The sequence below is a fragment of the Protomyctophum parallelum genome (assembly GCF_964188405.1).
Source record: "Protomyctophum parallelum genome assembly, chromosome: 1".
Lineage (NCBI taxonomy): Eukaryota > Metazoa > Chordata > Actinopteri > Myctophiformes > Myctophidae > Protomyctophum > Protomyctophum parallelum.
Genome location: NC_139697.1, coordinates 77,811,692 through 77,838,221, shown reverse-complemented (window position 1 = coordinate 77,838,221; position 26,530 = coordinate 77,811,692). Strand labels below are relative to the sequence as shown.

The 26,530-nt window shown below is 42.9% G+C and overlaps 1 protein-coding gene across 1 annotated transcript; it reads left to right on the top strand.

The window, feature by feature from the left end:
* Window positions 1-1,066: 1,066 nt before the first annotated feature.
* Window positions 1,067-26,530, top strand: gabrr3a (gamma-aminobutyric acid type A receptor subunit rho3a; the record flags this gene model as incomplete). The annotated part of the gene is made up of 9 exons (XM_083759958.1): window positions 1,067-1,218; window positions 3,124-3,236; window positions 12,976-13,043; window positions 14,359-14,582; window positions 15,535-15,617; window positions 18,711-18,848; window positions 20,928-21,080; window positions 23,314-23,516; window positions 26,219-26,530. 9 exons carry the CDS (start codon window positions 1,067-1,069, stop codon window positions 26,528-26,530), a joined length of 1,446 nt encoding a protein of 481 aa, XP_083616084.1.

Here is a 26,530-nt window from a genome sequence, read left to right as displayed (position 1 = left end):
ACGTGTCTAAAAACACTATTAAATACAGTGTAAATAAATATATGTGATTCAGAGCCACCTCAGAATGCCTGATCTTTTTATATTTGGAACACAGTTCTAACATACTGTATATTAATGGGATTTTGGATGGGGAACATTTATTTTATGGCCCAGGGGGTGTGCCTTGACACCACTGAGAGTGAATAATGAAAGAAACATTGAAACAGCTTGTGTGACAAAGGTAGTGGTTAGGGCTCCATTTTAATTGTGAATTCAAGAGCTCCAGTGAATCCTATTTAAACCATCATATAAGCCACATCTCTGACCCCTGCAACATTTTAATTGAGCGCCAAAGCCTGTAATTCACAGCTGTATCTCAATGTGACTCCATCACTGTCTTTCCCTGCCGCATCACGCTGTTCCCTCATTGTCACAGTGTAATTTGAGGGATAAATGCTACCACAATAACCACATACACTTCCAAAAAGTAGGCTATGGGCCATTTTATTTTTATCTGCACGGAAATGCTATAATGAAAACAAACCGTGGGCTGTGAGCCATCCTCCCCTCCAGCCCCACCCTCTGCAGCCTCCAGTTTGTAGGTTACTGAAAGATTTCACCAACCACAGATAAGAAGATTAGGGAGGAATTAACGGCATTCCTTTGTCATTATAGGAATAAAATTGATATTTGGCTCTAAAACAAACAGGGAGGGGACAGCAGGGAGTAGATATGTTGTGTCACGGTGCACAAAGAATAAAGCAGACATAGGCAGCGAGGAAGTTATGATGACAAGCGAACATATCTAAGGGGATGGGCATGCCCGCGGTGTTGGACCTCACCAAGTACTGGGTGTCCAGATCATTATCCACCATGGTATAGCATACGACACTGGTGGGATAACACAGAAATAATGGCTCTGTGTCACGACTGAGTGCCGCTGCGACATGGACATGCCGGTAGACGGCAGGGACAGCTGTGGACATTCCCTGGACAACCCGGAGGTTTGCCCCCTGGGTGAGACCCGCTGAGCCAGCGGGAGACCCTTCTTGGTAGCTCTTTTGGCTCCTCGGAAGCAGGTTTGACCATGAATGTGGCCCTCCTGGCCCTGAGACTGATGTGCTGGGCATGGCTGTGGCCTGTGACCCAACTCAACAGCAGCCACTTCCCAAACAAGAGGAAATACACAGACATGTACGACTTCTACGTTGGAGACAGCGGCAAGCACAAACGCGAAAGGTGAGTATTGATCTGCTATTTTCAGTGCAAACATTGCATGCAAGTATATCAAGCCCTTTATGGACAGCATGTTACTATATGTTTAATCTAGTGCTGAAAAACATTTGGTAAATTTCACTCATTAAAATGTGTAGAGAATGACCCACCTGTAATTGCAGACATAAACATTGGACATTGCACATTGGTCTTGTGCATGCAACTCTGCATGTGTATTCATTTCAAATGTGCAACCTCTTTCTCCCTCTATTTTCTTTACATTTGACAAATTGAAACAACGCAATTACTGTTAGATTTGCACTACCCCCCCCCCCCCCCTCCCCCTCCCCCCTTCCCTTCTGTTTAATAATGGTGGATGCTGCTTTCGGGCTGTCATTATGAGCCATGGTGGATCAAGGTGACGTCAGGTGACAGGATCATGTGGCATGAGAGGGACGTCATCAGGGGAGCAGCTTTTGGAGCAGCTTATAGTGTAGACATGTACAGTGACACATCCGGCTCAGTGCTGGGCTATAAATGTAGCCCCCGGCCGTATACTGTGCTGTACATCCCACTCAAACATAATTTGTTAATGGTTGCCTTTGTACTCGTTTGATCTGCTTTGCGACAGTTGTGTCCTAAATTGACTCGCAGGGGAATTGTCAGCAATACCGTTGTATAGGTTAGATGTCACGTCAGTGCACGAATGAGTCCTTTAGGGATTTAATTTGTTGCCAAACATGAAGATAGGTGATAGATTTAAATGAAATACTATATGAAACATTGATCTACATTAGACGGTAAATGAGCTATGAGCGTAAAACCCTCAGAACTGAATTAACACTGGGGATTTCACTGGGTGATGTAGTGACGGTATGATAGCATTGACGGCCTATCAATCATGCTTCCATCTGTGAGTCTGTTAAGCACAGATAGATTGTCAACAACTCACATCTCACCACACTGGAACAGATGTCCACACTACGTTCATTGTGCTTGTGTGTGTCTTAGTGTGTGGGTGTGTTTACGCCTGTGTTAATAATGTGTGCATGCATGTGTGTAGTAATATGCATGCATGCATGTACCTATATTCCGGACTGGCCCTACAGTATGTATACTTCATCGTACAACAAATAGTGACAATATTCTACATATATAATATATCTACAAAATCACAATGTATATTGTGAGCTTGTAAAACAGTAGCCTACTTTTTTGTGCTATTTTTGAGTAGATCATTTAAAATGTTGAAATTATTTTAAAATGTGCCCAAAATAGAGATGCAGGCTTAATGTGGATAACATTGTTTTTGAATGAAATTGTGATAAAATCGAATAAATATCCAATAGCCTATATACTGTACCAAAAAAGTAAATGCATGTCAGTCTGACCAAAAAACATAATATGGCCACTGGTAATACAAATTAAAGAATAGGGAATGATATCAAAAGCAAAGGTGTGTCCGCCCCCCACCCCCACCCACCACCTCACCTTCAGCAAATGGAACCCTGCGTACAACCTCATCTGTGTCTGTTTACTGCCATGTGTGTCTCTCAGTACAAACTCATCTGTGTCTATGTACTGTTGTGTGTCTATTTACTGCCATGTGTGTCTCTCAGTACAAACTCATCTGTGTCTATGTACTGTTGTGTGTCTATTTACTGCCATGTGTGTCTCTCAGTACAAACTCATCTGTGTCTATGTACTGTTGTGTGTCTATTTACTGCCATGTGTGTCTCTCAGTACAAACTCATCTGTGTCTATGTACTGTTGTGTGTCTATTTACTGCCATGTGTGTCTCTCAGTACAAACTCATCTGTGTCTATGTACTGTTGTGTGTCTATTTACTGCCATGTGTGTCTCTCAGTACAAACTCATCTGTGTCTATGTACTGTTGTGTGTCTATTTACTGCCATGTGTGTCTCTCAGTCAAGTGGACCTCCGGATGAAGAAGCAAGACAGCACCAAATCCCTGCTAATCAAATCGGAGCAGCTGTTGCGCATTGAAGACCATGACTTTGCTATGCGACCGGGTTTCGGAGGTAAGGCTGCTCTAACCACTTTAGTTTAAACCCTATACAACCTATAGTTTGCTGACCATGGGGTCAACCAGGAGTCTATTACCTTTTCCCCCACTATGCTTAAGTAACATTTTGAGGTACTTTTACTTTACTGGAGTATTTCCAATTTCAATATTTTTAAGTGGTGCAAACCACTTCCTTAAGTGAGTATGTGTGTGGTGTGGGTCCCTGCCTGGCTGGGTATGTGTGAGCACAAAAACAGCGTTCACCTAGATCTACATATATGTGGCCGGCCAGAAACTCTACATCTGACCTCAAACCCTTAGATCTCCATATATGGTGCTGACCTGTTCTGACATTCCATATGTTGATCCTTCCCCAGAATCCCCACCCATCCTTCCTCTTCAATGTCTCCCTTTTGATTGATACCTGTCCATTCAAACTCTAGACGGGCCCGCCCAAAGTTATTAGTGCAGCCAACATGCTGCGGCAGCCGGCGAAAACTAGAGTCCTCAACAGGCCCGAACATTAAGGCCTGGCCCCATCTGGGCCCTCATCAATCCCTGTACACTCAAGAACACTGCCCCCTTAGATCTTCATATATGGAGATGACCTGTTCTGACATTCCATATGTTGATCTGACCTCATCAAATCCTGTACACTCAATACACGCTCCATATATGGCCAGTACAGGATTCATTCCATACAGTATGTTGATCATACCCCATGCCAAAGCGCCAGAGCTCGGCCAGCAGTCTGCCGTCACCCAGGTGGATGCGTGCACGCAACCTCGACCCAAAGGCGAGGTCGTCTTACTGGTATTTATAAAGCACTTTACATTCTCACAAATCTGTGAGTGCTTACAGGGTTTAAAAGCATGGAAAGAAATACGAATAAAAAGAAGCATAAAAAACAATCAATTTATATGGAACCCAGCTTTGCTAAACTATAAGGGTCAAGTTAAAACTAGATAAGAGAAAAAGTTGTTTTCTGCCTGCATTAACCGCTTTGTCTGATCTGTGTAGATCCATGCTGGAGAGAGAATGCAGTGATATACGATAGTTAAAAAAGTATAAAGAATGCATTCACTGATATGAATTAAAGTTTAGGCTCTAAAAAACTCAGTTTTGAAAGTCCAAATTTGGTCATTCTATTTTAGTTGCACACAAACTGCAACCCTGATGACAGCAGAAAAGTAGTAGGCCTACCGCAGATATTTATTTAATATCCGTTTCCCTTTTTCAGACAACGTGGATGGAAATCCAGATTACTGAATTAAAATCTGCTGCAGTCACTGTCTAACACTACAGACAATCTGGGTCAGTGCAGGTTTTTTGGGGGGGCCAGGATGAGACAAAATATGACACTGTAACCTACATTAATTAAGCCCAAGCAACCACATTCATAATATGCCAAGTTCTTAAAATAATAATCATAATAATAATCATAATATTATACTACTATGCTACTACAGTAGCAATGCAGGAGCCAAGGAATGCAATATGCAAAGCGCAATATGCGCAATAAGCCATATTAAACATAATAGACTGAACTTGAGAGAAAGAAGACCATGGATTGTGGCTATTACAATGCATGTTGCTTTATAATGGCAGATTATAAACTCTTGTTAAAAGTTTGCAAATTTCACAAACAAATTCTAATTAGGCCATAGCTTTTTGTAACTATTCCTTGCCAGTTGGTTTGGCTGGGGGTGGAATCCAACTCGTGACCTTCTGTTTCCCAGAACAGTGTGGCACATAATGTAAGCAAAGTAGGCCAAACAAGGTATGGATATAGCCGCAATTTGCAACACTAGATTGTTTTATAATGGGATGAATGTAGAGTTGCAATACCCTCCATTGACATCCCATTAATCCAAAATAGACATTTCTGATCTGCTTGTATTAAACAACGTTGAACTCAACAACATTGCAGCTGTAGGGCAAGCTTGAATTATCCTCTTTCAATCTGCAAAGCGTTTATACATGTTATGAGCTACTTTCTGCGGAGAAATTCCGTGCTGCGATAATTTTAATAAGTGTTGGAGTTTGGAAGCGCTCGTTTTCATTAATTTGTCGCCAAGTTTGATGGGGCATGTTTTTACACGTGAGTGCATCTAGAACTTTTCCATTGCACCTTATGAGAGGTGGTGCTGCCGGCATGCGCAGTGCCTCACCAACATTGCAGCTGCAGTCCAAGCTTGAATTATCCTCTTTCAATCTGCCGAGCTTGTTTTTCATAAAAATCCCCCGTAGACATGTTATGAGCTATACTTTCTGTCCAAAATATTCCAAGAGTGACATTCCGAGCTGCCATTTTGTATTTTTTCAACGTGAGGGGGAGCGCTTGTTTAATAGAATCTTACCTGCGCAGGTAAGACACCCAAAGAAGAGGCCGACGCAGTGCAACGCCCCATCACGCACAGCCTTCTATTAAACAAGCGCTCCCCCTCACGTCTTGTTTTACGGCACGTTGAAAAAATACAAAATGGTGGCTCGGAATGTCACTCTTGGAATATTTTGGACAGAAAGTAGCCTCATAACATGTCTACGGGGGATTTTTATGAAAAACAAGCTCGGCAGATTGAAAGAGGATAATTCAAGCTTGGACTGCAGCTGCAATGTTGGTGAGTTTAACGTCATTTAAGACAAGCAGATCACAAACCAAAAAAGATGAATAGGAAGTGGATGGAGGGTGTTGCAACTCTAGATTCAGCCCATTGTAAAAAAATCTAGAGTTGCAAATTGCGGCTACTCCATATCATGTTTCATGCCCCAGTTTAGGAGTAAACAAACTGGCCATCTTTTTCAAGACGTCTGTTATAACAATCAGAACCATAATAAAATTGTATGTCTGAGTTATATTAAAGAACTAAAAGAAATAAAGTGCCAATCGGCACAGGTCTCCACCAGGATTCTTCCTCAGCCTAGTGGGAATATGCGTGCACAGTTTCATCGCAATCGGACGCTGCGTTGAGGAGTTGTGGCGATTTGTAAAAAGCGGGCTACTCCTGAAAACTGTAGGAGGCAATCGTGGCCAATCAGGATGGAATATGAGAAATCAAACAAACCTGTCTTGATCACATGACTATGGAGATCATGTGTACCGATTTGCGTGAAATTTGGATAAAATGTGAAGGAGTAATAATAGAAAATGTGTTTTACATATGTCGGCCTCCTGGTGGCGCTATAAAGAGCAGATGTGAAAAATTCCAGGCAAAGGTTTTTCCTTGGCCTCTAGGGAGTTGGCATACAAAGTTATCCACAGATCCGTGCAGTTAGAGGTAAAAACACTTTTCGGCCAGTTATAGCGCCACCTTGAGGCTGAGTTGAAATTGTTCATGTGGCATTTCGTCCTGGGCCTAGTGGGAATGTGGGTGCACAATTTCACGGAAATCACGCGATGTGTCATGATTTGCAGCATTTTGTTTGAAACTGAGCACTCCTGTGAATTTTGGAAGCCAATCTTAACCAATCAGGATGGAGTCTGAGAAATCTGAAAGACCGGTTTGGTTGAATGGCTCTAGAGAGACTGTGTACCAATTTGCGTGATGTTTGGACAAAATCTTAGCCGCAATTTGCAACTCTAGATTTTTTTACAATGGGTTGAATCTAGAGTTGCAATAAGCTCCATCCACTTCCTATTCATGATTTTCGGTTTCTGATCTGCTGGTCTTAAATGACGTTAAACTCACCAACATTGCAGCTGTAGTCCAAGCTTGAATTATCCTCTTTCAATCTGCCGAGCTTGTTTTTCATAAAAATCCCCCGTAGACATGTTATGAGTTACTTTCTGTCCAAAATATTCCAAGAGTGACATTTCCGAGCCGCCATTTGTATTTTTGCAACGTGCCGTAAAACAAGATGTGAGGGGGAGCGCTTGTTTAATAGAAGGCTGTGTGTGATGGGGCGTCGCACTGTGTCTGCCTCTTCTTTGGGTGTCTTACCTGCGCAGGTAAGATTCTATTAAACAAGCGCTCCCCCTCACATCTTGTTTTACGGCACGTTGCAAAAATACAAATGGCGGCTCGGAAATGTCACTCTTGGAATATTTTGGACAGAAAGTAACTCATAACATCTCTACGGGGGATTTTTATGAAAAACAAGCTCGGCAGATTGAAAGAGGATAATTCAAGCTTGGACTACAGCTGCAATGTTGGTGAGTTTAACGTCATTTAAGACCAGCAGATCAGAAACCGAAAATCATGAATAGGAAGTGGATGGAGCTTATTGCAACTCTAGATTCAACCCATTGTAAAAAAATCTAGAGTTGCAAATTGCGGCTAGACAAAATCTGTAGGTGTACTGTGCAAAAACTTGTTTTGCACAAAGCGGCCTCCTGGTGGCGCTATAACAGGCCGTTCTGGAAGTCCGTCCAGGGAGTGTGTGTGCAAAATTTGGCATCGACCGGGTTAACGGTGGCCGAGATTAGCTGCTCACGGACGGACACACGGACACACGGACGGACGGACACGCGGACGGAGTGCAAAACATACTCTCCCCCATGCCTTCGGCTGGTGGAGACAATAAAGGTCCTGTACCTACGTCAGTAATTCTTTATAGCCTACTGTAACCAAACTGTATAGCAGACCAAAAGTTGTACCAAACTGTTGCTTTTGAAGTTAAGTTGCAATATTTGTATCTGTCTGAAACTTATAAAAAAATTATAATGAAATTCAATTAAACAATCAATATATATATATATATATATATATATATATATATAAATACCAATGTTAATGTTCAAACTCAAATAAAAAGGAGTATATTCCTCACCCAACCTTCAAGTCAGGAGGCCACAGCAGGTTCCCCTTTGTCCTAAAGCTCAGAATGGATTCAGAACTAAACCCTTAGAAATGTTCCATGACCAAACTTTTCTTCTTCAGATCTCAAAGTTTTCCAGCCCCACTACTGTGGTTTATCAATTTCTGATTCTGATTTAGTATTGACCTTACAAGAGTCTCTTTGACAAATCATCATCAAACACTCTTTTTGATACCTAAAATGTAACTCCCTACACCTCACTTCCTGTACTTTTATAGCTGTTCCTGGCACCTCACTTCCTGGAACTATTGCTAACATGCTTTTTCCCCACAGCTCCCCCTATGAGCAAACCTTGTCAACATGTCTGTCTGTCTGTCCATGTGTCTGAAGCTAGTCTTGTAAACCAGAGAGTGCCAAATGTCTTGTACACATTTCCAGTAGTCCACATGAAGTCCCTTCACACATTTTGTCCCGGTTAAATATTTGAGTGGTGCAACCACTCCAAAGAACAGCAATGTCCCTATGTCACGATGTTTAGAGTACCATTAGGGGGTGCTGTTGCACCACTCGCTTCAGACTAGTCTGATTTATTTTTACTTATGAAACTCAATGAGGCTTGAAATCTTGCCCACATTTGGAATCATACATACACTGGTGTCATGAAGATGGCTGACACATTGAGCCATGGCTCAATGTGCATGCATTGTTAGATCTTTACATCAATAGTACTTTAACCACAGGTCACATTTACTATGAAATTGTGCATTTCCTGTCAGTCAGTCAGTCAGTAAGGCCCAATCCCAATTGCCTCCCTCAAGCCCTGAGCCCTGGACCCTCATTGACTTTAATGACGTCAGCTGTAAGTGCTTGAGGGTGAGAGGCTGCAAGGGCTCCAAATTGTTGTGAAAGAAATGGGACAGCACTTTGAAGATGAGTCCGCCATTCATGACACTTTGCATCACTTTATAAAGACTGTCCTTATTCACAGCCAGTGCCTACCTACATGCTTTGCCTATTTATACATGTCTATTATGTCTATTTTAGTATTTAAGCTGATCGTTTTATTATTAGTTTAATAAATACACTTTCCTGTGTGATATGAGTTGTAATATTAATATATAATACTATTCATTATACATTTCATTTCCATATTATTTTACTTTGCTACTTTTGTCATTTCTCATCATGTTTCCCTTATTATTATTATTGTTATTAAATATATAGCCTATATCCTTCCATTCCGTCTCCTTTTGAGAACAGTGAGAAAGCACTATTGTGTTTGTTGACATTCTAATCGCGATACATAACTAATTTGCATAATTAAATGATTGACGTTCGGAGGATCCCCTCATTCCACTGGTAACGCTATGAACTGTGGGTAATTTCTTTGCTAAAGTCAGCCCAAAGTCAGCATCGACGCTGACTTTGACAAAGGGCACATAAAGGGGCGGGGCTGAGCCCTCACTGACTTACCGATTTCAAATGGGACATCCCTCAAGCCCTCGCAGACTTCACATGAACGCGCAGCTAAGTCAGTGAGGGCTCATTGAGTCAGCAAGGGAGTGGATTGGGATTGGGCCTAAGTCACCCCCTCGTGACATAACGTGATGTCATCAATATTGGCCAGAAACTCTACATCTGACCCAAGGAAGCTCTGAGAAGGAAGTGAAGTGGTCACGTGACTGGGCTGCGCCATGACACTTTCATGGACACTTTAATGGGAGCCAAACTACCCGTAAGTTTGGCAGAATGCATTGGAGTCAATGAGAGCTCAGTGACCAGCTCATGAACAAACATTATTTATGAACAATTGAGACCTTTTGTAAAGTAATCACTTCTGGAAAATAACAGAAGACATGTAACACATTATTGTCTGCTGTGTTGTTATTCGATGTGTACACTGTGTAATCTTTATAGAGGTATGGTATCTCTATAAAAATAGAATAAATAAAGTACAAAGTACATTTCTGAACGCACCAAGTATCGCGAGACTTCCCACCGTTTCCTGTCTGGCAGCCAAATATCGCGATACTTCGGAGCCAGAAACGATACCTGCTGCTGTTTAGATCCTCAGATAAAATTATATACTGTGCACATCGAAAAGTAAGCGATTAGAAAACAACCTGTGATATGTCTTCTGTTATTTTCCAGAAGTGATTACTTTACAAAAGGTCTCAATTGTTCATGAATAATGTTTGTTATGAGCTGGTCCAGCCGGCTCCATTCACTGCCATGTATTCATTGCACTTCCTGTGTGAGTTTGGCTCCCATGAAAGTGTCCATGAAAGTGTCATGGCGCAGCCCAGTCACGTGACCACTTCACTTCCTTCTCAGAGCTTCCTTGATCTGACCTCAAACCTCAAACCCTTAGACCTCTATATATGGAGCTGACCTGTTCCGTATGTTGATCCTGGAAGCTGCAGTAAAAACAGAATGACTGCAACATAACAATATACTGAAGGTTGTCCTGGAGTGAGAGTAGACATATGGAGATGAGAGTAGAGGAGGGATTACTGCCCTGGCTGATAAAGTGATGTCATGATCCCATGTCAATGGAAAAGAACACAACCATCACAACAGAACAGTAAGCGGATGCCAGCTTCCGAGCAGCCATGACCACAGGGTCACGGCTTCCACCACTGACACAAAGCCCTGTTTGCAATCCCCCCTACATTTGCCTCGTCTTTGCTGTCCTTGGATAGATAGAGTTTTTATTAAAGTGTCCTACACCATAAGATGCCCAGCCCGCACGGGCTTACAAGACACTACAAAATTGTACATACTGTACATAATGATACATATACACAAAATACATTGGGATTGACCAATATGTTCATTGGGAAACACTGACTGAGACAGTTTTGAGACAGATTGTGCCTTGGCCATAACCTGACTCCGCCAGATTGCGGCAGTATTGAGTTCACAAGTTCCCCCCTACTACTTGATCTGGTCTCCCTCAAGCAGAAACGATGAACCCGAAGCAGCGGGACAAAAACCTGATATCTCCATAATCATTTCGAGTTGTAGTCTTTTTTTTTTTCTTTTTTTTTTATCCCACTATTTTGTAACCCAGTTTTCTTTTCACCCAGTGCCAATTATCTAATGTAATCCTGGGCGCTACACTTCCTCTGCCAACCTGGGGGGGGGGGGGGGCAGCGGACTGACCTCATGCCTCCTTCTATGCATGAGGAGTCCAAGCTGCTTCTTTTCACCTGACAGAGGGGAATTTCCCCGGCCGGACGTAGCGCGTGGAAGGGACACGTTATTCCGACCAGTTCCTTTCCCCTCCATCAGGAGCCCCGGCTGGCCAGGGGGAGGTAGTTTTAGAGACCAGGATTGGTGCCCAACGGGGGCACGGTGGCACAGTTGGTAGTGCTGTCGCCTCACAGCTAGAAGGTCCTGGGTTCGATTCCCGCTGAGGACGCTGTGGGCACTGGCGGCATGTTCCCTCCTCCGCGTCATCAGTGCCCATACCCGAGGCGGGGGTTGGCGATAGGGCCTTTCTGTGTGGAGTTTGCATGTTCTCGCCGTGTCCCCTAGGGTAGATACCCTCACAAAAACATGCCGTAATCCTGGTATCGAGTTGTAGTCTTGTTAGATTGTGTTTACATTTGTGCTGTGGCAGCGCTTCAATACGTCATTAGTCTCGCATTGATCCCATCGCTCCGATCAGCATTTGATCGGAGTACATCATCTCTGCCCGAGAGGGACCAGATGGGAGCAGGAGGAGGAACTCACTGCTGCCGCCATCTGGCAGAGTCAGGTTACCTTGACTAGGCCTGTCAATTTATTATAGCTGTCATGTCACCTTGTATTATGGCAGTACATACATCTGCTCAGGATGTGAGTGGTATGTAAGAGTTGGCATGCAGGCATGCCCGGTGCCACGGGGGGGCAAAGGGGGTGTTTGCCCCCCTAAATCAACCTCTTTGCCCCCTTAGATCAAATAGTTACAGACAAAACAATGGTACATTTCCAGGCATTGAAAGGAAGGAAGCCAACGAAATCGTGCGCCTCCGCCCTCTATAGATATGCAAATGTGGCGCATTGTCTTCATGTCCAATACCTGCCCCCGATTGCCCCCTCTGTCATTTCATCCTGGCGCCGGGCCTGAAGGCCCTACAGATGCTCTGCCATTCCTCTTCATCACTTAAATTGTATTTACTGTCTGGAAGAGGAACAGTAGGCTTTATGCACTTATACGATTAGCATCGTCACCCTCACCCCCATAACGAGCATATGCATTGAGGAGCATGTCAAAGAGCTGATCAAAAGCAGGTTGCCACCCACCCGAAAACCACACCAATTACTGGCAAAACTGTCATAGCCACAACACTACACACTACCTTCTCCCACTTATGGAATAGGAAATCTGGAATGCTGTTTATAGATTACAGCTCAGGGTCTAAAACCTGTCGCCTCCAAGCTCAGAAGCCTAGGACTCAACCCCAGCCTGTGCATCTGGATTCTGTACTTCTTGTAGGAGCATGAGGATAGGCTCAAACTCTTCTGCCATGCTGGCCCTTCACACAGGAGCCCCTCAGGGCTGCGTTCTGAGCACCCTCATCTACTCCCTGTACTGTACACCCATGGCAACGTGGCCACACACAGCTCACAGGTAAAGTTTGCTGATGACACGACAGTGTCATCAGCCTGATCACAGATGGCAATGAGACAGCCTACATGAGAGACACAATGGTTGCGTCACTGCCTGATATGGGAAATGTACTGTCCTCAAATGGAAAGCGCTGTAAAATGACTCGTACAGGCAACCAAATGCAACAGTATAGATGTGCTTCCCTCACATCTATGTCAGCAGAACTCACAGGCTTACCAAAGCAAAGACCTTTAGCCATCCCAACCATGGAGTTGCCACGTGACTACCATTAAAAGCCAGGGAAAAGAAAAATACACTTAATTTGTCTGTGCTCTCCTGTGTTTGTCTTTAGGCCTGACTCTGCACCAGTTTGACATGTGACATTTTACCTCCTGTATAGGGCAAGCAATTCCTGTGGGCATAGATGTCCAGGTGGAGAGTATCGACGGCATATCTGAAGTAAACATGGTGAGTGTCGCCGCTGGGATCTTCTTGCAGTATGCCCTGCACATACAGTCTATGTTTAAGGCTCTTCTTGCAGTATGCCCTGCACATACAGTCTATGTTTAAGGCTCTTCTTGCAGTATGCCCTGCACATACAGTCTATGTTTGTCAACACTTTAGTTTTAAAGATCTACTGTCTGAACAGTTTTCATTTTCAAGTACTAATGCTGTTGCATATAACGTGCTTATATAATACTTTACCAGAAGTTAAAGCATATAAAAAAAACAGGATGGGAAGGAGCCTTTGCTGTTTTTGAGGGGCACAGGCTAGCCACATGACGTAATTTCACAAATTACGTCATGTGGCATGCAGCCAAGTCTATGGACTTTTAATGTTTGGAGAAAGAATAATCAGCGCCCCCAAAGAACAGGACCCCAGCCAAGTCTATGAACTTTTGAAGCGGCTGCCACTCACTTCACACGATTGTCTCCTATGCCCAGCTTTGTGTGTTTGTGTTACCAAACTTGAGATGATTTGATTGGCTGAGCACGGAATGTGATGTATGATGATGCATAACGATACCACAGCACCTCAAAGGCCCTTAAAACAAGGCTCCAGACCTCCCAAAACAAACTGGTCAGGCTCCTACTTGGCCTCACCCCCCGAACCCACCTCACCCCTGCCCACTTTGACAGGCTGGGATGGCTTAGGGTCGTCGACAGAGTACAGCATCTTGCAATGGGTCTGGTCCACAAGATTCGATACACCACCAAGATACCCATGTACCTGTCTAAATACTTCCTTAATGTAAACGAAGTCCACACCCACAACACCAGAGGGAGTGCAACAAACCATGTACAACCCAGATTCGGCACAAACAAGGGACTAAATTCTTTTCGCTCCTATGCCACCAAAATGTGGAACGCCCTACCAACAGTCATTAAGACATGTGAATCCCTTGACTCCTTCAAAACCGCTCTCAAAGGGCACCTACGGATGGCTGCAATTCGAAACTGGCCTCTGTAAAATCTGAATCCCCCCCACCCCCCCACCCCATTTTCCCTCACTGTATATTGTATCTTTTCCCTTTTTTGCTTCCCATATGATGAATTTAGCTACATAGAAATGTCTATTTGTATGTCTCTAAATGTTTGTATGTCTTTAAATGTTTTGATGAATTGAACAATGTGGACCCTGTTGTAAACAAGTGTAATGCTTAATTGGGTCGTCCACTCACAGTTGACAGTCTTTGTATTGAGTTTGTGCTTAAAATGTACTGTAAATTCTACAAACTGTTAATAAATATTTCAATCAATCAATCAATTCTCTTCCGTTTAGGACTTCACGATGACTCTGTACCTGAGACATTACTGGCAGGATGACCGCCTGGCTTTCCCCTCCAGCAATAACAAGAGTCGCACATTCGATGCCCGGCTTGTAAAGAAGATTTGGGTTCCCGATGTGTTCTTCGTCCACTCCAAGCGTTCCTTCATTCATGACACCACCGTCGAGAACATCATGCTGAGGGTTTTTCCAGATGGCAATATACTCTACAGCGTCAGGTATGACCCATTGTGTCTTCTATGAGAAAAGTGGACATTGTTTAAATGTCTGGTTTCTTATTATTTTTGAGGGGCGCTAGCCCCTATATGTCCAGCTTTGAGGGTGTGGGGTCTGTGTAAACACAAACATTGTCCTAACACAAACATTGAAGACGAAGGTGAGGACGCAAATTCTGATTGGCCAGAATGAGATGATGTCTATGATGATAAAAGCGCCCCTCATTTTACATAGGTGTGATTCTTTTTAAGGTTTTCTGAACTGCACCCAAAAACCGAAACTTTGAACATTCAGTGGATTTTCTGTGGTCTGGGGTTTTCTGAATAATTAGGCTCAAACAAGTGCTCTGATTTGCCTGTGGACAGTGATGTAACAGTCCACAAATCCCGCCCCCTCTCCTTTTCCATTCTGAAGAAGCTTTAGAACCAGAGAGAAAACACCTGGCATGGCATACAGGAGTGGATTTTTCTGTTAAAACCTTTTAATACACTTTTGAAGGACCATGACAAAGACTTAAAATTATGTTAAAATGTTGTTAAAAAATAATGTCATTATACCTTTAAGTAAAGCCAATCTGCTATTTAGTTTTGCTATTTAGGAAAAACATAGGCATACCCTAACCCAAAATATCGATGAAGGTTGAAAATTATACTCCGGAACCTCCTCTATAATTCCATTCCCCACCATTAGAGTACATATTCTGTACTGTGCGTAACTGTACTGTGGATAGTACAGTACGTAGGCTACTATAACTAACAGTATTTATACTGTAGTTACTTGAAGCTGGACAATGGCTGGCTATACTTTTAATGCATTTTTGAGCGTTATCAAGTTTTGTAAATCATTGTGTAGCAGTAATAATAATGAGGGTATATTGCAAGGACAGATAACAATTACCAGTATAATTGGTTAAAAAAAATCTGTGGATTTATTTAATTTTGAGCTGTGTTGTAGGATCACTGTGACTGCGCTTTGCTCAATGGACTTCAGCAGTTTCCCTCTAGATTCGCAGAACTGCTCTTTGGAGCTGGAGAGTTGTGAGTATATCATGTTCTAGCTTATTCTGGGCATGTCATTAATAGGTCAACATTTGGTGAAAACATGATTCATGTCAGTATCATAGTCAGTATCATGTCAGTATCATGGTCATTGCAGTATCATGTCTGTATCGTGGTCAGTATCATGCCATATCATGGTCATTGTGGGTATCATCATGTCTGTATCGTGGTCAGTATCATGTCTGTATAGTCAGGCCCAGATTGGACAGTCTGGCAATTCTGGGCTGGGCAGTCATGGGGCCGGAGCTGGATCAAAACAAAAAGAAAAAGTAATAAAAAATACATAGGCCTACAGTAGTAGCGTCTTTGAGACACATTTGGGCCGGTGTAGACTGTAGACCACAAATGCCAGGGCCGATTTTCTGTGCCAGTCTGTGCCTGTGTATCGTGGTCAGTATCATGTCTGTATCATGTCAGTATCATGGTTAGTATCTTGTCAGTATTGGGTGATATCACGTGAAAATAGCCAGTCTACCAGCTCACAGTGTGTCACCTTTATAATACCTCGAATCAAAAGAGAGAAAATAATGTCCATTGCAGCATCAAAAGTAAACAACAAACTATAATATAAAAACTGGTCAAATATTGGTCAAATTGTCAAATAATATAGACCAGACAAACATTTGGGGGGGGGGGGGGCCCAGGCACGGCCTGGCATGGCCTGTTCCTGTAGCACTTACTTTTATCAGCACTCTATCGCCCACTTACCTTGTTGTTTGATCTCCTCTTTGAATAACCTGAATGCCTGAATCACCCACAGGGCTCTTGCTGGGTGGGACTGGTTTTAATTACTTTAGAGCAGGGGTAACCAACCAGGGGTTCGCGAGCTACCAGTAGCTCGCGGGAACCTTTCAAGTCGATCCCGAAGTGTCAGACTGACGGGCAGCCAATACACTGCCAATACATTTGTAAATAAATAAATTTGTCTGCTGGAGTGGTAAATAACATGTTTCAGTAGTCTTAAATAAATACCTACATGCATATGACTACAAACCTCTAAAGCCCATTCTCTTATAGAGAGTGTAGTGATGAGATAAAGATTTGTAGTTTGTAGCAAATGTCTGTGCTACATGCAAATATGATGTCACTATAGTCTATTATTGGAAAAAGTTTAGTTGAAGACACACTTCTTTCTCACACCAAGAGCGAAACAGTCCTTCTTTCTAAAATGGTAAGCTTCTTTAGAAGTAAATATATAGGTCAATGCAGACATTTAGCAAATCCAAAACAGACCAGATAAAGAATTGTCAGCTGATTCAAGGCAGGCTCTACATGGGACAAATTTGAAGTGGGACCTGCCACCTGTGCAATGAGTATTACTGTGCTAGAGAACAAATTTAATATTTTGTTATTGTTGGATATTTTTGTCTACAATGCTGTAGACAATGTTGTAGGCCTACCATAGGAGAGATAACAGGCAAATGCTGATCAAAATAACAATTCTTCTTCTTGTAAATTCACTGATGCAGATGTTTACGGGTCAATTTGCTTTAATTTTACACTCTCAAGAGATAAAGATCTATATAAGGGTCCATTTGATTACCAAATCTGCATCATTTAGCTGTGGAACACAGGACCACTGTGGTGGTCCCCGGACCATTAGTGTGTAGGAGAACACTGATAGAGCCTAGTCTTAGAAGAAACTCATTGTAGGAATGACCGTGTTAGTGGCTGGAGAAACAGTACAGAGGCATTGGTAAAGGTTAACCAATGGTATGTTTATTCACCAAAGGAGCACTACCAACTGTCATAAATGCAGGAAGCTCTCTACTCCCAGCACAGACTTCAGTTCACTGGCAAAATGGCAGCCTTTTATACCCAGCTGGAGATAATGAGAATGGACTATCCCATTTACAGGGTGTCTTCAAATGAGAACATACCATAAATACATACATAAGCATACAATAAATACAAATAAATGTATTTCTGTTAAAGTTTCTGTGAACTACATGAACTATACAAGTTATATAATAAGTCCTTCACACTACAACATAAATAATCAATCACAACAGCACATCTTAACCCCCTGCTATCCTGACATGGTCCAGCCCAATCATTACTGAAACACATCACAGGCAATTGTTAGGCATTCAATCAAACCTCAACAATAGAACTCCACATTATTGCACTCCAAACATATTGCATCTATAAGTTATAACCCACATTGCAATTGCCCTTCATGTTTGTTAATCGCCAAGCATTTCCCCAGGTGGAACTCGTTGGCTGAGTGGCCATCTCAGCTAAACAGGAAACGGTATTCAAGAATAAAATCATGACTGCAAAATACAACTGTGCAAGTTAATAAAGTGCCAATATGCTGTGCAGAGGACCACACACCCTGCTGTCCATTCATATACTGCCCTATTCTCTCCTCTCCTGAAGATGTCCTGTCCGTTCATATACTGTCCTCTTCTCTCCTCTCCTGAAGATGTCCTGTTCATTCACATACTGTCCTCTTCTCTCCTCTCCTGAAGATGTCCTGTCCGTTCATATACTGTCCTCTTCTCTCCTCTCCTGAAGATGTCCTGTCCGTTCATATAATGCCCTCTTCTCTCCTCTCCTGAAGATGTCCTGTCCGTTCATATACTGTCCTCTTCTCTCCTCTCCTGAAGATGTCCTGTCCGTTCATATAATGCCCTCTTCTCTCCTCTCCTGAAGATGTCCTGTCCGTTCACATACTGCCCTCTTCTCTCCTCTCCTGAAGATGTCCTGTCCGTTCATATACTGCCCTCTTCTCTCCTCTCCTGAAGATGTCCTGTCCGTTCATATACTGCCCTCTTCTCTCCTCTCCTGAAGATGTCCTGTCCGTTCATATACTGCCCTCTTCTCTCCTCTCCTGAAGATGTCCTGTCCGTTCACATACTGCCCTCTTCTCTCCTCTCCTGAAGATGTCCTGTCCGTTCACATACTGCCCTCTTCTCTCCTCTCCTGAAGATGTCCTGTCCGTTCATATACTGCCCTCTTCTCTCCTCTCCTGAAGATGTCCTGTCCGTTCATATACTGCCCTCTTCTCTCCTCTCCTGAAGATGTCCTGTCCGTTCATATACTGCCCTCTTCTCTCCTCTCCTGAAGATGCGTACAATGAGAATGACCTCATGCTCTACTGGAAGAACGGCAACGATTCATTGAGGACAGACGAGATCGTGCTGTCTCAGTTTTTTGTTGAACAATTCCACCCTTCTTTTGGGCTCGCCTTCTACAGCAGCACTGGTATGTATGCACAGCAGTGTTTCTCAAACGTTTTTGTCTGAAGTCACCCCTGTAAAAACATTTTCATCCACGGCCCCCCTGAATTACATTGTTACTTTATAGCACCTTTTGTCATATTACCGACTTTGAGAAGCCTGATGTAGGTTACAGTATGGCTCTCTACGACAAAATGGGTCCCGTGAGCTGTTATAGTAACTATACAGTTAGAATAATTTTCATTCTGGGACAAACAATTGACAGTAGGCCTACATTAATTAACTCTTTAGCAGTGTAGGAGAAACATATAACATAAATGGTTCCCTCTAAAATGACTACTATACAGGCCATGAGGTTTAGAGGAAATAAAAGACGAAGGCAATTCAGGTTTTCTATGGCAATCTTTATTAAAGTAATTATTCAGTGGGCTATGGAACCATAATAAAATCATTCACTATAAAAATACAGACCTATATGAGCGCACAATAAAAAAAACAGTATTCATTCAATAATATAGGCCTACTTAACTCGCCCTGGCGGCGCCACTCCCGGGTTCTTAGCTGTGACGACGTCGTCCAACTCCCCGGGGAATTGTTTGGCTGGACGGCGTGCCGTGAGACACTGTAGTCACTGCAGGTCGGCGGAGCAGGCTGCTAAACTCCCCATCAGCCTCACCTCCTGCGGGTTCGACTCCCAATCCCGACGACCTTTACTGCATGTCACTCCCATATCTCTCTCCCCCATTTCCTGTCAGCCATGTCCCTCTATAAGAAATGTTAAATAAAGGCGAAAGCTGCACTAAATAAATAAAAAATAAATAAAGAATCATTAATTGTAGGCTATACATCATGCCTCATACCATTAATGCCCTTTCACTGGAACTCTTGACATATCCAGGCAGTATCATACCATTATTACTCCCTACAACCTACATACTCCATGTGAACTACATGAAGATGTACTGTAGTTGCAGCAACAACTGTTCTTTACAAGATGCACACTCCCAGCTGTCCAGTGGATCTCAAAGCACTGCTACCCCACGCTGGGCAAGACCTATACTGCTGGAATTAGTACCGCTCAAGGAAATTACGTTGACACGTTGAAATCTGTTTACATTCTACGTTTGGTCGGAAAATATCGTATCCAGGGTAAATACATCTGACGGATGTTCCCGGCCAGACACTTCCGGCAATGCACTCTCTGCCTTAGGTTGTGACCAGGCTTTTCTCTTTGCAGATGAGTATAAGGCTAGCTGGGAGGAGCTTTCTCCATTCTGCTAGAACATTCAAGAAGAGGCTGAACAAACACCTCCTCAGTGTGTGACTGTAATCCCACAAAGCTCAAGGACTTTTAATAATCCAAACCACACCCCTGACTGAGTAGCTGCAGATCACTGATAGGCTCTTTGAATATTTTTTTCTCAAAGCCTGTATCCGACTCAAAGCTTAATAATAAATAAATAAAAAGATGGAGTTCACATCGAAACTCAGTCACCCTCGTTACTAGCCTGCCTACACTAGCACATGTATTAAGTCATTAAGATCTTGAGGCCGATTCTAACAGTAGCCTAGCTAGTTCTCAAACTCTTTTGTGCCAAGGACCCCCAAAATAATATTTGGCCACAGACCCCCATCTCAAAATGTTTTGTGCCGGGGAACCCCCAGAAGAGATTTATATATTTTTATTTAACCATTAAAAACACATTGAGACTGCGTCTCTTTTACAAGTGGGAACTCGCCAAGAGGCAGAAATAAAATGACACTTCAATACTACATTGCATATGTCACATTATAGAACAGCAAATAAAACATCCATGATACACCTCAAAGTACCTAAATAAATACAACAAATCAAGTCTTAAGAGTTTTTTTTTAAATGATGTTGCTCTATTTATTATTTATAGCTAAATAAGTCATTTTATTAGGGATTAATAAAAATGGCTTAAATGTCCAATCTGCTCCACTGTGTCTCCGCACTGAATTAGTTTTCTCCACTCACTTTTACATTATATATCCCTCCATCCATAACACATGTGTTCATATGTCTGTGACGTGTGTGTGTGTATGTGCATGCATACATGCTGTATTTTCATCTCTCTTACAGGATGGTATAATCGCCTCTACATAAACTTCATTCTCAGGCGGCATATCTTCTTCTTCATGCTGCAGACCTATTTTCCTACCATGCTGATGGTGATGCTGTCGTGGGTGTCCTTCTGGATTGACAGGAGGGCCGTGCCTGCCCGCGTCTCTTTGGGTACAGTGATCCATGTTAGTTAGTTTGTGACATTTGAAAATAGCAAAAATAATTATAATAATAATCACACCTGTGTAAAGTGAGCGGTGCAACTATACTATTATGTATTGTTGCTACCGAAGGTCGCATTTACTTATGAAAACGTGCAATTCTCGTCAGTCAGTCAGTGTATAACTCAAAATCCACATACATGGGAAAGCCCCCATATATGGCGCTCAGGTCTCGTGACATCACTATGACATCTGATGTCAAGAGTAAATGTGATCTGCTGTCACAATTAAGCCAATATGGAAGCCCATATGGAATGTCAGAACAGTTTCTGACATTCCATATGTTGATCCTTCCCCATCAAACCCTGTACACTCAAGAATGTCCCCGCTACCACCCTTAGATCTCCATATATCGAGCTGACCTGTTCTGACATTCCATATGTTGATCTGACCTCATCATACCCTGTACACTCAAGACATGCTCCTTATATGGCCAGTACAGAATTCATTCCATGTTTATCTGACCCCCCATGCCAAAGCGCCAGCGCTCGCCCAGCAGTCTGCCGTCAATGAGGTGGATGCGTGCAAGCCCTAACCACACCAAAGGGTCACCATGCAACTCCTTGGGTCCAAACGGTTGCAAGAAGTTAATGCTAAAACCGTCTTGACCCTTTAGTGTGGTTTGGGCCATTGAATTCCATGCGTTGAATCACTAGGGTCAACATGCAACAAGACATATCACACCGCAGGGAGTGTACTGTGTTCTGTACTGTATTGTACTGTGCTCTGTACTGTACTTTGATTATTTTTGGAAAAGATCTTTGACAAATGACAGTTACCGCGTGGGGGTCCCCGGAACATCCAGACCCCCAGGAACGCGCCCAGGGAGCCGGCCCGGTTCAGACTAGCCTTCCAGTGTCCGAAACGGTCGAGAAATGACAGAGTTACCGTGTGGGGGTTCCCAGGGGGTCCCCGGAACATCCAGACCCCCAGGAACACGCCCAGGGTGCCAGCCCTGCTCGGACAGACACACGGACGTACATACATACATACGGTCCGGACACACATAGCTGCGTAATGGAGTGGAGGCACTGCTAAAAAGAAAGAGACTGATCTACAAGCTCACAATGCGATGTGAGCTTGTAGATTTTGGGCCCTTTGCTACAGTACTAGTGCTAACCCCCTTATCCTTAAACTTCTTTGACTTTTTTACTATTTTGAAAAACATATTTGAATAGTTCAAATAGCCGATTGTGAATGGTTTTCAAAAGAGTAAAAAAAAGGCAAAAAAGTTTTGGCATAAGGGGTTAAGCATAAATAGGGCCATTGTGTAGAGGGAAAAAAGGAGCAGGCCAAATATAGTAGCCTGGAATCCAGAGTACTGATTGCTACCTTGCGGTTTTTCTTCTCACTTCGCGAAGTGAGAAAAAGACGAATGTGGCAAATCAGTCTGGATTCCAGGCTACAAATATAGACCCATGGGGTGGACCCTGGTCACCAAAGTACTGTATAGGGTTTAAGTGGTTACGGTTCACTTTTAAGCCCAGTAGGCTACAGTACATGCTATTGCTGACGTACAAACCTTTTTTCGGAAACAGGTGATAATACAGTAACATCAAATTTTGATTCAGTTTTTTAGTTTTAATTTAGTTTTAGTCATGTTTTTGTCACCTGAAATGTTTTCCTATTAGTCTAGTTTTGGTCGAAGAGTTTAGTCGACTAAATCAGTTTATTTTGTTAACACAAATGTATTTTGGCGGGCCTTGATTGAAATAGCAGATTTTACACATGATGTCTTTTAGTTCAACTGGATCTCTTCTCCACTATAGTCCCTCCCTAATGTTTTATTATTTCAAAATTTTGTGTCAGTATAGCTTAGTTTTTATTTTGTTTTCGTCAGTGGTCGACGGATATTTTTCGCCATATTTTTTACTCGACAAAATCAACACTGACCGTTGGTGTTTGTTTGCACTTTGCAGGCATTACCACAGTTCTGACCATGTCCACCATCATCACTTTGCAGGCATTACCACAGTTCTGACCATGTCCACCATCATCACTTTGCAGGCATTACCACAGTTCTGACCATGTCCACCATCATCACTTTGCAGGCATTACCACAGTTCTGACCATGTCCACCATCATCACTTTGCAGGCATTACCACAGTTCTGACCATGTCCACCATCATCACTTTGCAGGCATTACCACAGTTCTGACCATGTCCACCATCATCACTTTGCAGGCATTACCACAGTTCTGACCATGTCCACCATCATCACGGGCGTCTCAGCCTCCATGCCTCAGGTGTCTTACATCAAGGCCGTGGACATCTACCTGTGGGCCAGCTTCCTCTTCGTCTTCCTGTCCGTCATCGAATACGCTGCTGTCAACTACTTCACCACTGTGGAGGAGATGAAGAGGCTCAGGAGTGCACTCAGTGGAAGGGTGATTGTGTTGCATGTATTTATGTGATTATTAATGAAAGAATTGTATGGTTGTAAGAAGGGTATTTGCTGGCTGGATATCACCCTTACACCAGTGTGCCCAGGACCAGACTGGCTTGTGGTTTCACATGGTATATATTTATTGAGGATGACATGGAGTGATGGTATAGAAACAGTATAACAGTCAGTAGTGCAAACTAAAGGTACAAACTTGGGCATAAACAAACAATACGCAAAAAGGACAACAGATAGAAAGGAGCAAACTTACATGTACATAATGCATCAACTTGTGGCACAACTGTCAGGGTTCCCACAGTACTTCTCTGATAGAGGGCAAAATGTTTGTGAGGTATACCACCTGGGCCTATATACTGTAGGCCAGCCGCATGTGTGCCTAACTAGTAATTAGTATAGGGCCCAGCCGCCCCACCCACCACTAGAGGAGGAATGAGGTGATCACCCCACTCTCAGCTAGAGAGTGAGGGGATTTCGTACAATTAATTAATTAATTAGTAGTATTTATTTATTATTTTTATTCCCTTTTTTATGTTTCCTTTTTTAATTAGACAGGCCAGTGTAGAGAAACAGGAATGCCATGCAGTACAGCAGTGGTTCTCAAACCTTTTTTGCCTGCGGAAGTTCAGTACCCCTTTTCCTAATTTCTGGAACCAAGTACCCCATTTACCCGACTACATGTTGCTTAGAAAAATAGAAAATGATATCTAGCATATTGTTGTTGCTGTCGAGCAGAAACCTTAATTATAACTCTGTAGCAGATCTTCAAGCTTGTACATCTGCTATTTATTTTTTTATTTTTGTACTTTTCTTTACATACTGAATTTGAATCCTGAAAAGTAGCCGTTTTGGACATAATATGTCCAAAACGGCTACTTTTCAGGACCTCATATTATGAGGTATCCACCCGATGCTATGAATGAATGATAATCCACCTTTTGAAGAATATATTGAAGAATATAAATAAGAAAGGGAGTGAAAGACTTGAAATGAGTCCATCCTCAGCACATTTATTGTCTCCACCAGGCCGAAGGTTTGCACTCAGTCCGTCCGTGTGTCCGTCCGTCCGTCCGTCTGTGAACAGCTCATTTCTGGCACAGTTGGCTTGATCGCAGCCATACTCTGCACACACACTCCCTGAATGCCAAAGCTGAACCTCTGCCCCAAAGTTTTCACATTGGGCTGTTATAGCGCCACCAGGAGGCCGCTTTGTGCAAAACAACTTTTTTGACAGTACACCTACAGATTTTGTCCAAACATCACGCAAATTGGTACACAGTCTCTCTAGAGCCATTCAACGAAACAGGTCTTTCAGATTTTTCAGACTCCATCCCGATTGGCTAAGATTGGCTTCCAAAGTTCACTCCGTTTCAAACAAAATGCTGAAATCATGAACACATCGTGTGATTTCCGTGAAACTTTGCACGCACAATACCTAGGCAGAGGAAAAAATGCCACTTGTATATTTTCAACTCAGCCTCATGGTGGCGCTATAACTGGCCGATTTGTGTTTTTACCTATAACTGCACCGATCTGTGTAAAACCATGTATGCACACTCCCTAGAGGCCAAGGAAAAACCTTTGCCTGGAATTTTTCACATGCTCTTTATAGCGCCACCAGGAGGCCAACATATGTAAAAAACATTTTCTAATAGCCTATTACTCCTTCAGATTCTATCCAAATTTCACGCATTTCATCGGTACACATGCTCTCCATAGTCATGTGATCAAGATGGGTTTGTTTGATTTCTCATAATTATCCATCCTGATTGGCTACGATTGGCTTCTAAAGTTGTCAGGAGTAGCCCATTTTGTACCCGTTTTGTACAAATCGCCACAACTCCTCAACGCAGCGTCCAATTGCGGTGAAACTGTGCATGCATATTCCCACTAGGCTGAGGAAGAAATGCCACTTGCCAGTTTTCATGGTGGCGCTACAACAGGCCAAGTCGCGTCACACACAAAGGTAGTTTACCAAGTAGTGCTTTATACGTGCTCAGGGTAGCATGTTGTTTCCTTCAAAGAACCAGAGAAGACCTACTTCTACTGAGGTGTACAGTGTACTGAAACTGACTCCTGAAACTGACAATGCGTCCAAAGGTTTTAAAATGCTGTCAGTGGCATGCATATACAAAATATCTCCATAATCAAATATTGGCATGATTCTTATACCCCCTTAACAATCCCCACTGAAATACACTGCCACAGCCATATTGTTAATTTGCGTAGTTCCTTGGGGTTTTCATATGCAAATCAACATGACAGTATTTCATTGTTTAGTTGGAACGTACTGTACTGTACAATGTATGAGCTCTTTCGCACGCACGCACGCACGCACGCACGCACGCACACACACACACACACACACACACACACACACACACACACACACACACACACACACACACACACACACACACACACACACACACACACACACACACACACACACACTTAATTATAGTTTAGATTATTAAAGATGTCTCTTTTATTGCTTTCTCCTTCTATCTGAAAGTCTGAGGTTGGCAGGTATGCCTCAAAAACACAAAGCAAGTTGTCAGAAATGAGCATGAATGAGGACCAATTACATGAAGATAAAGTTGAAAATGGGTGATGTGTTCCTTTAACACAGCACAAACTGTTTGACTAAACAATTTTAACAACCTCTCCTCTCTCTTGTCATTCCAGATCCCTACCTCCTTCAATGCGACCCAGGCTATGGCATACGATGGCTGTTACCATGACCCTGACATTGACCTAGCGTCCTTTCCAGAAGTTGCCAGCATCCCCAATACAGAAAGGACCGCTCAGTCCCAGAACTCTGGCGTTGTCTCCGGGGAATCTGAGGGAACACGGCTGCATCGCAAACGCCCCTTGAAAGGAAACCTCCAGTTCATAATGAGCAACAGCTATATGATAGACTCTTATTCACGGATCATATTTCCCATGTCTTACCTCCTTTTCAACATCATATACTGGATTGTGTACATGCATGCATAG